Source organism: Balaenoptera physalus, assembly GCF_965194825.1.
Source record: "Balaenoptera physalus genome assembly, chromosome: 16".
Lineage (NCBI taxonomy): Eukaryota > Metazoa > Chordata > Mammalia > Artiodactyla > Balaenopteridae > Balaenoptera > Balaenoptera physalus.
This window is the reverse complement of record NC_138898.1, coordinates 57,679,078-57,693,826: the sequence shown is the minus strand read 5'-3', so window position 1 is coordinate 57,693,826 and position 14,749 is coordinate 57,679,078. Positions and strand designations below refer to the sequence as shown.

The window sequence follows — 14,749 nt, the reverse complement described above, 5'->3', positions numbered from 1 at the left end:
CACTAATGAACTCATAAAAGTGCTAACAAAAGATCAAGATGAAAAAAAACAACTAATTACATGGGACTGAGTGAACTGATGAGGATGAGTATAATTTTTGTGACTTTCAGTCTGAATTAAAAAAAAAAAAAATCCCAAAAAAAAAAAAAAAAAAAAAAAAAAAGTAAATCAGACATGTCATCCTGCTACTCAGAATTCAATAGCTTCCTGCTGCACTTAGAACACTAATTCTTTTTTTAAAAAATTTATTTATTTAATTTATTTATTTTTGGCTGTGTTGGGTCTTGGTTGCTACGCGTGGGCTCTCTCTAGTTGCGGCGAGCAGTGGCTACTCTTCGTTGAGGTGCGCGGGCTTCTCATTGTGGTGGCCTCCCCTGTTGCGGAGCATGGGCTCTAGGCATGCAGGCTTCAGTAGTTGCAGCATGTGGGCTCAGTAGTTGCGGCTCGCAGGCTTAGTTGCTCCATGGCACGTGGGATCTTCCCGGACCAGGGATTGAACCCGTGTCCCCTGCCTTGGCAGGTGGATTCTCAACCACTGCGCCACCAGGGAAGCCCTAGAACACAAATTCTTTACCTTGACCTACAAGACCACACAATCTAACCCCAGTCCATTTGTTTTATACCAGTGTTCCCTTTTCTCCAAACTGTGGTGACACTGGCCTTTTTCATCTTTTCAGAACAACTCAAGATCCTTCTAGACCAATCTAGACCATTCTGGATTGTATCCACTGCTCGCTCTGCTTGGAGAACTCTGCTCATTCCTCAAAAGTTGACCTGATATTATTTAGGTCTCCAATGTCTCCCCAGGGCAGGCTGTTTAATGCCTCTTCCTTCCCTACTCTTACGGCTGTCCCCTGATTCAATTCCCAGTTTTGTTTTCTGCATAGCGGTTAACACCGCCTGGATTTATCTTCTTTCTTTCGTTGCTTGTTCTTAATTGTTTTTATAAACGTTCTCCTTCATTAAAATTAATGGTAAAGTGAGCGGGACTGAGTGCTGTCCGATGTGAATTCCCAACATCTAAAACTGTTTGGCAAATAGTCAGTGCTCCATATATTTACTTAGTTTTGCTCTAAAGGAACTGAAAGAATAAAGAGCTTTTTTTTAATGGACTCATTCCTTTTTAGCTAGGATGTCCTTCCTACTGTCAATGACCTGCTTCCCTATATACACCTAATAAAAAAGGGCCCTGTTAGGGGTGACTGTCTTCAAGGGAAAGGCAATAAGAATCCAGCCCTTGAAAATCACCTCTGCTCAGACTTAACAGGGATCTTGCAGGCTTATGTAAATGCATGCAAATCACATGCAAATGGCCTCCTAGTCCCTGTGACTCCTTCTAGTACCTGGAAGGGACCCTTGGGATCACCTTGCTGGAGACAGGAGCCTGCATTGTCAGGAAGACGGACAAAATGATCACGGTTTCAATTTCTCAGGCAGTTTGTGTATGTCCCCAGGCCTTGCAAATTCAGAGATTTTGATCAAGGACATTAAACTGAACAATGAAGCTTACAACAAAGGGAGAACAGCTGACAAAGCCCACCGCTCCCAGCTCCCAGGGCCCCCATACAGCAAGGCAATGGAGCAGAGAGCAGACATGCGGAGGTCTCACTCCATATCACACACAGGAGCTGTTCAGAGAGACCCCTCTGCGGCCCGGCCCCAAGGGGCTGCGTCCAAATCAGCGCTCCGCTCCTAAAATTTAGCTTCTCAAAGGTCATCTGCCAGCCTTCTGTACAAACACTGGCCGAGGTCCCCAGTGTTAACTACGGCTGTATTGGGTGTTAAAAGACAGGTCTGAATGTGCACACAAAAAACTCTGCACGTGCCTTCTCTAGGGCTTTGCGGAGTTGGGTATCAAAGAAACACATTCAAGAAATCACCCTTAAATGTCCAGGGTTTCCATAATTCAAAAAGAGTCATGTACTACAATGTTCGTTGTAGCACTATTTACAATAGCCAGGACGTGGCAGCAACCTAAGTGCCCAAAGACTGATGAATGGATAAAGAAGATGTGGCACATATATACAATGGAATATTACTCAGCCACAAAAAGAAACGAAATTGAGTAATGAGGTGGTTGGACCTAGAGTCTGTCATACAGAGTGCAGTAAGTCAGAAAGAGAAAAACAAATACCATATGCTAACACATATATATGGAATCTAAAAAAAAAAAGGTTCTGATGAACATAGGGGCAGGACAGGAATAAAGACACAGACGTAGAGAATGGACTTGAGGACACGGGGAGGGGGAAGGGTAAACTGGGACGAAGTGAGAGAGTAACACTGACATATATACACTACCAAATGTAAAATAGATAGCTAGTGGGAAGCAGCTGCATAGCACAGGGAGATCAGCTCAGTGCTTTGCGACCACGTAGAGGGGTGGGATAAGGAGGGTAGGAGGGAGACGCAAGAGGGAGGGGATATGGGGATATACCTATGCATACAGCTGATTCACTTTGTTATACAGAAACTAACACAACATTGAAAAGCAATTTTACTCCAATAAAGATGTTAAAAAAAAAAATGTCCGGGGTTTCCAAAACTGCATACCGAGGTTTTCTAAAGACATGACCTGAGGATGCCAGGGATCTCGTATCTGAAATGGTGCAGACGGCAATGCCCAAAATGAAAAGTCAGTTGCACATTGCATCTGGTTCACTCAGTAACTTTTTTTTTTGCAACACACATTTATTGTCACACACATTTAAATTTCATCTATACAGGATTTCTGTTTCTCTTCAAACATGAGTAGAAATAGCAACTTTAGATTAAGAATCCCCCATGGACCAATTTGCTGGGGGTGACGAGGGACCACCCCACTTAACCCCCTTGTTTGTCTACTCCCTATTACATGCTGGGCTTGGAGGCCAAAGGTCAGCAATCTTTTATTGTTACCCTGTGCTGTTTTTTTCTTCTAGAAGAGACATACTTTGCTTTTCCCAGTATGAAAATGAAGGAGAGTCCCAAAAGGCCACAAGTTTCTCAGACCCTCTCTGCTTGCTTATTTATTTGACCTGGCCAGCTTCTGTTAGCATCTGAATGTTTGATCCTTAAGTTAGTATGTCTATCAGGAAACTCAGCTTACCATCTACAGGAAAAAAAAAAAAAGAACAGGATGGCTACTTATTATTGAGATTATTGTGTAATTAAATTTTTAGGGGACTTTGTACCCCTGCCACTGTTTTGAGTATTTTATCTCCCATAATAATCACAAATACCCAATATAGTAGGTCCCATTTCTCAGGTCCCACTTGGGAAAGCTGTTATGTGGAGGGTTTCAACAGCCTGCCTGCAGTTCAATAGCCAGTGAAAGGCAGGTATGATGCCAAGTCTACCTCTCCATATAGTCTTGGGTCTTTTTGTCTCGTTTTCATCCTTCCTAAGATCTCAGAGAAAATAAAAGAGCTACGTCCAACACCCATGCTTCTCCAACAACGAAGAACTTCCTGAGAATCTGATTCTCAACTCGTTTTACAGAGGAAACGTTTGATCTCCAATGAGCTCAGTAAAGCTTAACTCTTCTCTGTGGGTTGGTGCCCTCAGGAAAAATCAGCAATACAGCAGTAGCCCACCCAATTCCCTCTTTGTGGAGCTTTCTGATGGGGCGGGTTTCCAGATCCCTACATGTCATTCTACAGTCTTCTCTTATTGCCAAGTTCAAATGTCCTGGGAAACGGAATCCACATCCTCCACGATTTCATTAACTTTGGTCCTCTATAGCAGAGCCTCCTAACCTCGTGTCTTATCGCGGTTAGGGTCTTGTCCTATCCATCATCAGGAACTTTGCAGCTGCTTAAAGTTTTGTTGGATGACTGACAAGACTGAAGGAGTGCATGAATGTGACGCTGGCATGGAGAGTTATATTTTTCCATGTGACGGTGATCTCAAAATTTGATGACTCTAGCGACGCATAATTTTGCCGAAGCCTAAGTTTGATGGTCTGTGAGAATGAATGAGGTAGCTAATGAATGAATCTCACCAATCAACTTTCTCATTTCCATGTGACTTTATTTGTCCTCACTTCTCTTTTTTCCCCCAGCTTTATTGAGGTGTAGCTGATAACTAAATTTGTCTATATTGAAGGATTGAAGGTGTACCATTTGTTGATTTGATATATACTGTAAAATTTTTGCCACAGTCCAGCTAATTAACATATCCATCATCTCACATAGCTACCACTTTCTTTTTTCTTTCTTTCTTTTTTTTTTTTTTTCTTTTTGGTAGTGATAATATCCTCTATTAACACAGTCATGCTTGTTAAGGATCTGAGAGGGCCCCATATCTTTTCAGTTATGTTGGATTGCATTTTATGGGAAATTTTACTTGTAGTGATGGTACTCATGAATTAAGGATTGAAAAAGCTTAGAAAACTACTTTTCTTGAATGCCAAAATTCTCCACCATCTCCTCTATAGAAGCCAATCATCTTTATGTAGTTAGGATCTGCCTTTTTTTTTAAAGTCAGTTCTACTGCGACTGCCCATCTACCCCTTAGGTACCCTCTTCAGTCCATGTGACAGGATAAGCCCCTGAGTACACCCTTTTGGGTACACAGATTAGAGACCCATATGACTTATTTCTGGAAACTAAGAATGCATGGTTCCCTGGAATGGGATGTGGGATGTTTGTGCCAACATACCAAACTGGGAATTGGGGGCTGCACCTTTAATAATCTTTCTGTTCCTGTAGCCGGTTGCTTGAGTGCAATTCTGTAAGATGACAGGGGAAAGCGATGCACTCATAACACATGGGCATGGCCACAAGATTTTGTTATTTCATAATAAAAGAAAAAGGCTTCGCTAATCACTCCATCTCCTCTGGCCTCAAATTTTACAGCTTTACCCCAGGAAAACTATGTCTTCTTTATAGGACTTCATGTGGACCCAGTGCATCTAAAATTCTTAACGTAATGCCATACACTCAGTGTTCCAGAGATGTTGGCTATTAATAAATAGGCTTTGAATTGTGTCTCCAAGGCCCACAGGTCCAGTTTTCAGCCCCTGGGTATGTCATTGATCAATAGCACTTTCTTTAAAATAAATATGCCTACATATGGCTTAAGGAATAATATTTGGCTTCCCTCGCTTTATTTTCTCACATAAGCAGCAGACACGAACATCTATGCATATGCATGAAAGCATGCGTGGTGCAAACACACACACACACACTCACATGCACACGCACACGCACACACAGTTGCTACTTCATAATTAAAGAAAGTGCCCAGTAGTCATGTTGGTGTCATTGTGTACTAGCTCTTGCAAGTTGCAGAGCTATCATTTTTACCCAAGTAGAAAGTCTTCATGACATGTAACTCAGCGGTATGCTTCATTTTATCACTGGGCATTCAAAGTCTGTTGCAAAACGTTTCTATACCATTTAAGGTTATGTCTTGGGTTGTTGGAGCTGGGAAAATGGGTCAGCAGAATAAATAATTCTTCTGGTCTTTCTCCTTAGACTCCTATTATATTGAGGGTATATTTCTGTTTAATTTTGCCCCTTTTAAAAATAAGAACAAACTGGCTTAGCCTAATTAGTAGCCATTTGCACAAGTAAGAAGAAAAACAAAAACAAAACTACCAAGTGCTTGTAGTATTGTTTATAACAGAAAAAAAAATTGTCAATCAGTATGTAAGGTGGGAATAAACCCATATACTCATTTTATGGAATATTATGTAACCACTAAAAAGAATGAATGTAGTCTGTATGTATTAACATTGAAAGAACTCCATATGACTTATAAAAGTCAATTAGAAATGATATGTACACCATGTTCATATAAAAAGCATGCATACACTACTGTGAATGTTATAAATATATACTGACTACATATATATACAAGAAAGTGCAAAATAAAGCTATAGACAATAATCTGTAATAGTGGTACCTTCTGAGGAGGTAGCTGGGAAACCAAGGTGGCAGTAGTGTCATTCAAAATATATTTTAGCCTTTTCTTCCCCCCCTTTTTCCTTCCCTCCTTCCTTCCTTCCTTCCTTCCCTCTTTCCTTCCTCCCTTCCTTCCTCTCTCTCCCTCTCTCTCTTTCTTTCTTTTCCTTTTTTAATGTCTGTATTTCCATGTTTCATGTGTAATTAAAATGTTAAAAATGGAAAATTCCATAATTTTTTCCTTAAGACTGTAATAAAATTGTTTTTTTTTTTAAATCTATAAAACAAAAAATATCTGCCAGTCTCACAATTCAACTCAACCATTAACATTTTGGTGTAATGCCTACCTTAATTCAAATCATGCTATACATATAATTTTCTTATTTTAAAATTTTTCATTCATTATGAGGCCCTTTGTAGTCTTCATCCTACACATTTTAATGACTCTAATATTCCACTAAGCTCTAACTTTAACTTACTACATTACATTCTTTCTAATTCTGGTACAATTAAGTATGTGATTAGCATATCAGCAGCCTCCCTCCCCCCATATATCTTAAGAGACATTTTTTCTGAGGATTAAAGAATCAAAATGTGTGAACATTTTAAATAACTCTTCATACATATTAAATCCTTATTATGAAGCGTCTTGAGATGTCTTCTTCTAGAGCAAGGGCAGAAATGCCTTGTCCTGAAGGGGTCTGCAATACACAGCAACACCCTCACCTGCCTCCAAATGCCACTGGTGGGCAACCAGTTCTCACTATGGAACTGGTCATGGGGGACCCTCTAAGGCACTTGAAAAGTCTAATAGTTCCAGAGAAGATTCAAAGCCAGAACCAAATTCTGCAGTCCCACTTCTGGGGATGATTAGTGATCAGTGAGGAGGTGGTGATGAAAAAAGAAACAAACAAAACTTCCATCCTCCTTCAACTAACTCTAATAACAATAAATTAAATTACCCAAGTAATTCTCAAATAAGTACTGTATCTCACTCACATGGGAGTTATTATAGAGAGGTTGAAAGAAGGACATGCACTCTTAACCCGAGAACTAAATTTGCCTTTGTCATGAAATTTATCTTATTGATTCAAGTGGTTCACTGTAGCAGGTCAGCAGCAAGGACACAGTAGCCATGCTGAGGCAAATATGACTTGTTGAAACAGATTCCCCAGTTAAATTACTTAATAGATTCTGAGGTAGAGACAATTTCTTGTAAAAGGCCAATCTCTACTTACCATTTGTATAAGGGTTGACAGTCTTTTTATTTGTCATTACACGTGCTGTGGCATTATTTACCTATGTACATAGAAAACTCAAATAAGCACATATTCCAGGGCCAGTCCACAGTTCAATTAGTTGCATGCATTATGACTGTGATTACTTACTAAAAAAAAAAAAACACCAAAAACTAAAATGCATTTTAATTTATAAAAGGCAGTAGGTGCATAACAAAATCATACATTTTTATAATTACATTTACTTCATAACCATTTTAACTTAACAAATCATTTCAATAAAGCAATGTCATATCATTTAAAAGTTTAATACGGAGACAGTAAAAGCAAATTAAAAGGAACTGCATAATTGAAGACTGAAAAGCATGCGTGTACTCCATGGTAACACAGAAACAATAAATAGTTTTTAAACATAAAATAAGGTTCATATGAAGGAACATGCAGTGGAATAGAAGAGGGGAGAGACAAGGTACAAGGGAACATAAATGTCAAAAAAAGGACAAACAAGTTTTAGCCGTATGCAACACTTTAAGAGGGAAGAACCATCGGGAAGCAACATCTAGCATTCAACACTTGGAACAAGAGCCTTTTACATCGCAAGAATTAACAAAATCATTCAAGCTTTAAAGTCACAGCTAACAAAAGGATAAAAGAGAGGGTGCATTGTTTAACACAATATGGAGTTAACGATCTGAGTAAGATGTGCACTGGTCATATCTCAATCCAGTCAGTGCCTCCCAGGCTAGCTTAGAACGTACACTCAGTTACAGGCGTACCAATATCCAAAAAAATAGAGCATCAAGAAAACTTAATACAACAAGTCAAAAAAATTCACGTGGTATATATATGTATAGAGATATATCAGCACTAAATACGTGAAACGGCAGATGGATTTCACCACTTACCATTCACCACCATCGCCAGCATGGGTTTGTATACAGTTACCATGGTTACTGAGAGTTTGGTGAGGGGCCTAAGGGTTATCGTCGAGGGTGGGAGGAAATGAAAGGCAAAATATGCAACATCTTACTCCAAAGACTAAAGCATTTTTAACTGGTATTTTTTCTTTTTTTTTTTTTAAGTTTTAACAAATACGACCCTGTGGTCATTTTGAGGGAGAGTCAGTGGTAGAAAGAGCAGATTCTGAGTATCGGAATTTTAGCGTTTATTTTTTTCCATGAAGAAGGGCCAGATATTGAACAGGAAATCCTGTTTGGTTATTCACTTTGTGATCAAAAGAATATAAAGTTCAAACTGGCTTCTTAAAAAAACAACAAAAAAAAAAAGAAAGGTTTCATGACAAAAACCTCTCTCTTTTTTTTTTTTTCCCCAAACAATCGTTCTCACGAACGCCATTTCTTTCACAATTTGGCTTAATTTGCACACCACTGTGGATCCCTCATCAACCCTGTAGTGGAAAGAAAAAGAAAAGGAAAAAAAAAAAAAAAGAAACTGCTCTGTATTTTGTTTTGCTTGGCAACACTCTCTCCACTGCTTGGAATCTACTGCACCCATTGGTTATAAGACATGAAAAATAAAATAATAAAAAAAAACCCTTTCAGATTAACCTTTCTTTTGTCTCACTTTTGCCATCCACCTTTCAGCAGTAATAAGAGTAACATAATAAAGGAAAATTTTTTAAAAAGTAAGGCCAGTTTTCCTTTTTATATATAAATATATATATATAAACAATGAGAAGGGAGTAGGGTCACATACAAGACACAATGATGCATCTGAAACAACAAATGAGCGTGAAGCAGACACTTATCAAAAAGATGAAAAGGAAAATATTTTGGACATGCACCTCGATTTTACGGCCCTCTACCACGGTGCCGTGTAATTTCTCCCTCGCCCTGTCCGCATCGGCACTATTTTCGAAAGTTACGAAACCAAATCCCTGCATGCAGGAGGGAGAAGGGAAAACAACATGCAGATTATTATTTTCAGTCAACGACCACTGTGGAACGTTCTCTCGCTTTAATTTCTATTTCTTGTCCTGGCTTCAGTTCTGTAACATGCAAATTAGAGAAATTATAAGAGTACTAAAATGTGCAATAAGTAAGCGACAAATGTGAACAAGATTTTTGTTTTCTGTCACCCGTTAACTGTCACCCCTGAAGAATTCAAAGAATGATACCAGAAATACCTTTCTAAATGTCACTACAGAAGAAAAGAAATTTAACGGAAAGAAAATGAGATCAAAATAAATGTACAGTGTCTTCACAGAGAAGAAAATGAAATAACGAGGAAAAAAAAGGGAACCACTTTCTTGACATGCAAATTAAGAAGAAAAGAAAAGAAAACATGTGCACAAAATTCAACAATGAATGCCAGAATCTTCTAACATTGCCTACAGAGTCATGCTGTGTGGTTTTAAGACCATCTCTTCTCCATGCAGTTTTAGGGTTATTCAAATTTGTCAATTCTACAGCCTTTATGTCTCAAAAAATAAAAATTAAAAGCCTAAAAAAAAGGAAAGACCTTTTTTTATAATAAATCTTAAACTCTGATCTAATAAGCAAAATAATCCCATGAAATGAATAGAAATAAACATCAATTGATTAATAATGCAAACAGTTCAAGTAACATTTTTGTATTAATACTTCCCCTCTGACCCCACAAATAATATACACGCTTCGGAATTTGTCAACTTTCCTGACTACTTTATTAACCCAAAAGGGAAATGTGTATTCATATGGTAAAGTCCTAAGACATTATGCTGGTATTCATTTATCAAATCAACTGGTAGAAAATAAAGAAGCTCCTTTAATAGAATGTTATTTATAATAACACTCTGGGAACTTTTATTGATCAATAACAAATATACCCTTTTCTGCACCACTGGCATATTTTGTTTAATATTTCAGCCTCAAAAAACAACCCCCCAAACATCGCATTGCCAAAAATCCATCCTTTTTCTTCACTGACACTGTTCCTAAGAAGAGTACAGAAAATATGACACATTATTTTTAAAACCCCTAAAAATATTTGTACATCTTGTTCAGAAATATACACCAACCGTTTGAAACAATTCCAGTGCAAATATGCCCAGCTCGTTCTGGTCTTCACAGTGTAAACTGGGTGAAATAATGCAATGTGCCAAGACTCCTCTTTGTGTTCGGTAATCTTTACATAAAGGAAAAATGCTAGCTTTAAGCTTAGCTGGGGCAGTAGGACAGTCTGTCCTACTAATAAAATAGACCGTCACTACAAATCACAGCTAGTCATTAGTTAACGCTCAGATCCTCATTAGATTGCTAAAGGGATGTCCAAAACTCAGGGTATTTAGAGAGCTGTTACCCAGTGCTTTAACTAAGAGAGAACTTTCCAATATTAAGATGGGCTCATGCATAGAGGAAACTAGCTGTGGATGTCTTCAAGTTAGATTAGATAATTATCTGATAGAGAAAAAAATTAATTATTCACTTGGGGGATTAGGCTGAATTACCCTTCACATTTCCCACAGTGAGGGTCCATGATTAGGGTAGGTCTGAACTATTTGATTAACCTAATAAGGTTACATGCTTAGAAGGACGCTACTTAGTTCTGTACATCACTGGTAGGATGGCCACATTTGGTATTCAAAGATACGTGCCGATTAGTTTTGAAATAATAGCTCTTCAACAGGCAAAAGACAGAATTTGGGGGAGGGGGTCGCTCTATTTGATGGCTCTGACTCTTAGCCAGTGGGTCCCACGCTTAGTTGCACATCAGAAGGAACTGGAGAGCATATTAAACATTCAGATTCCTGAGCCCTGACCCATATCTATCGGATCAGAATCCCAGAGTGGAGCCCAGAAATCTGCCGAAAAAGTTACCTATGTGGCCCAGCAATTGGGTTTCCATGGCCTCTCGTACCACTAAGCACCATCAAAAGGATTCAGTTCTTTGAATGAAGTAGAATATTACATTGCCAGTTTCTATAGAGCAATTTAGGGAGTGGAGTGAGTTTTTGAGATGAATATCTATCTGACTTGGTGATTCGTATCTTAAACCTAGGGGTCAGCCAAAATCACATAGGAATGTTCTCTTCCTGACCTCTAAGCCCAGTGCTCTAGCATCCATAGCCGTGCCATACATTTAATAAGTAATTAGGGAAACTAGGACTCCGGCTCTATCTGGGGCAAGTCTCTCACTTGGTAAGGAAAGGAAATCCACAGTCCGATGTGATTTATCGATGGAGGGCTTGGTGGCACCATTGTTGTCGATAGGCACTAACAGTCGGTGTCACCGCAGTGCTGGAAAGAACACAGGCAGGAGAAACTCGAACATGCCACCCACTTGTCTAACACAGTCCCAACGAATCGAGTCATTGTGATTCTGGTCTGAACCCAGAGCAAACCATACTGGCCTAAAATCTGCATCATGTATGTCAGGGAGAGGTGAAAGTGAAGATAAAAATCTATTCTGAACCCCAAGTTCATAAACTAAAAGGGAATTCTACTCCATTTTCACTTTCCTTTGAAGTAAAAAAAATATATTGATTCTCTTTATTATTATTTTTACTCTCATTATTTTCTGCTAAACTTTTTGTTTTGTTTTGTTTTGAGTGGCTCATTTCAACCTGCTGAGATGCCTAGTTGAGATCTGGCAAAGCTGGGTTCATGAAGACCTTGCTCTAGCCTCAGTCCCCCAAATACCAAAGGGATTCTCCTACGTGTGCCATTGGACAATCCTACCTCCCACCCAGGTAAGAAGTGCTATGATGTCCCTGGGTCAGAAGATGGCCAGATTCTCATCTGGGGAGCTGCACCATAACCAGAGACCACCAGCTGGCCATTTTTAGGCGCCCTCTCCACCAAGCACAGGTGCTGTTTCTTTTGACCTGCCTAGTGGTCAGAATTCTATCTTAAACAAAATGTAACTTCCAGAATATTCTTAAAATATTTTGAATATTTTTATCTCAGTCTTAAAAAGGGGATCAAAAGAAGCACCTTCTGGACTTGGCCTGGAGAGCACAGGAAGGAACTGAGTGCAATGCAATAACCCTGTAAAGATCAAGTGTGCAGGAGGGGCTGCATGGGGGGAGTCAGATGCTCCCTAAGTGCTGGCGGAGAGACACTGCTTCCCAGGGTTTACCTTAACAGAGAAGGGGGAGCTAGGAGAAGGTGCAATCCTTCAGGAGAAAAGAATCTGGGATATTTGTGCCCTATGATGGGAAGGCATGACCCCTGGGCAGATAATGGCGACCCTAACGTGGACCAGCCGTGACTTGCTTATTTTTAACTCTTTTTGTGAAACATAAATTCTGATCTTCCCGTATCCCAGTTATTTTTCTACTTTAGTCTTGTGGGATATATCTAGGCGATATCTTCCCTTTTTGTAGTAACACAAATACAATATTTTATAGCTGAAATAAAGGCTCTGAAGTACCCAGGATGGATGCGTGCGCTGACTTTTCATCTTACATGAAAATCTGATTCCACTAGTTTCTGGTGCAGAGAACTCCTATCACCTAGAGGAGGAGGGCTGTTGATAAGGGTCTGAAGGCTCATTTTCCTGTGGGACTAAGGGCTTTACGACCCACTTGTTCCCAATAGCCTTTTCACACGCAGCCCCTTCTCCCTGGAAGACCATCTTCCCTCCTTCCCTTCCCCGGGAAACCCTGACTCATCTTTTTCTCGCAGCTTAAATGCCACTTCTCCCAGAAGCCCTCCCAGCTTCCAACAAGATTGGTCTGCCTGCTTGGATTCTCAGCAGCCTCTTCTTCACTAGAGAACACAGCAAACTCTATTGCATTTGTTTGTCTTAAGGATCCGTCTCTCAGGCTACTCTGGAAAGTCTGTGAGAACAGGAAGCACCTCTGTCTCGCTCACGTCCGATTCACCAATCTTGTACTGGAATGCAACCAATACTATAGACATCACTGAATCAAAGGGCAGGCTGCATTTCCTAGGTCTATGAAAAAGTAGCTATCTCTGGCTGCACCCCCCAAATAAAATGTTTCAGAGGTAAACACAACATTTTTAAATCTCCTAAAAGGAAAAATGAATGATAGGATCTCTCACCCTGAAATGCTATCTCATTCCATTTTCCAAGTCTGGCAGATCTTTTCTGAAAGTGATTTCCTTGCTTACTTGCTATCCTTCTATACATGAACTTGTACATTATACATCCCCAGGATGATATAGATACTGCTTGTGTGTATATAGGTGTATATGCACAGGCGAATGCACACACACACACACAAACACACACACACACACCAAACACCCACATTGAGCCACCCTCATTGAACACTGAGTGGCTGTCTTGGGATGGTCTCCAAAGAGGATGGCCAGAAGGTCAGCTCCTGGCTTGTAAGGGCTCCCCCATTTCCTGGCTGCTTCTCCAGTACCAAAGGATGAAAATCAGGTCATACCAACAGTTCAGGTTTCTCGACAATTAAAGTGGAAATGTTCCTTTAAATAAGACCTTTTCCCGTAAAGGATAACGTCAAGTACGAAAGAAAGATATCCCTGTGTGAGCTGTTTCCTTCATTCAGCAGTTCCCAACTGGACTGTCTCCATGACATTCCAGTGGTACTGGTCAGCTCCCACACCTGCAAGACCAGTTCTTTCAGAGGGAGCAAACCCACTGAGAGAGGCTATTTTTGATGGTTCTTAATCAGAAAAAAAAAAAAAAAAAAAAGGCTTCACAGCTTCACAAAATCAATCTCTTGATGCAGCAAATTTAAATGGTCTTATTCCTAAAGCCCTAGAGACAGGCTAATCACGAGAATGAGGGAAGAAGTCTTAAAAATAGCACCACCATTGTCCTTTCAAAATAGCAAACGATATTCTTCTAATGTCCTTAAACAGCTCTCGAAAAATATTAAATAGCTTCCTCCAACTTGCAAAAGTTAACAAAACAAAGTACACGTGGAATATAATTTTTTTTTAAAAAAACCTTTAAAGGCAGCAGTGCTAGGACTCAGGATTAGAAGAAAGTTGGCCAACATCTTCTGTAACTTTGCCCAGAATACATCAGTCCTGCGTGAAAGGGATCAGGCACGTTTTTCTCTTAATGCACTTGACTTTGCACATATAGAAATAGTACCTGTAATGCTTTTCATACCAGAGCAGAAAGAGAGTTAGCTTATTTTTCCCCCAGCCTGGAGGTCAAACTACTGACATATTACAAGGATGACTGTAAAACATGTGAAATTACAGAAAAATGAGGAGCTCCCTAAAGTAGCAAAACCAGAGGGTATAATGAATTTTCTTTTTTTTTTTTACACTCATCTGGCATATCACAACACCATTTTGACTGTGGAAAAGAGAATACTGGCATTTTCTTTCTTCAATTCAATCAGCATTATCCTATTCGGTTAATACTAAACCTATTTAGGACGGAGAGGGTACAGACTGTCCAAGGAATAATAAAGGATTGCTTTGTGGGGAGGAAATGGTTACTAAACCCAGGAGACTGGCTCTTGCCCCCTTAGGTAAAACCTGTTCTTCTTAGTAACCCTCCTGGATGCTGGCTTGTCCCAAACTGCCTGTGTATGAAAAGCTCTGGGGCTGAACCCGGGATCTCTCTGTGCTTGGTAATCAACTTCTCTCCATCCCCACTTTCACAGTCTGGGGATGTGAAGGCAGCTGAACATTCCTGGCGGACCGGAAACCAGGCAGAGTTATTGAA

The 14,749-nt window shown here is 39.8% G+C and overlaps 1 protein-coding gene across 23 annotated transcripts in view; it reads right to left on the bottom strand.

The window, feature by feature from the left end:
• Positions 1-14,749, bottom strand: part of RBFOX1 (RNA binding fox-1 homolog 1) — a 2,204,869-nt gene that overhangs the window by 109,660 nt on the left and 2,080,460 nt on the right. For 21 of the 23 annotated variants that reach the window (XM_082429022.1, XM_082429011.1, XM_082429012.1 and 18 more), the window contains 2 exons: positions 8,931-9,023; positions 7,127-7,187 (listed from right to left, as the gene is read on the bottom strand). In XM_082429022.1, the coding sequence (XP_082285148.1) occupies positions 7,127-7,187; positions 8,931-9,023 (154 nt within the window). The remainder of the gene's footprint in view (positions 1-7,126; positions 7,188-8,930; positions 9,024-14,749) is intronic. The other 2 variants (XM_082429026.1, XM_082429025.1) reach the window with 1 other exon arrangement.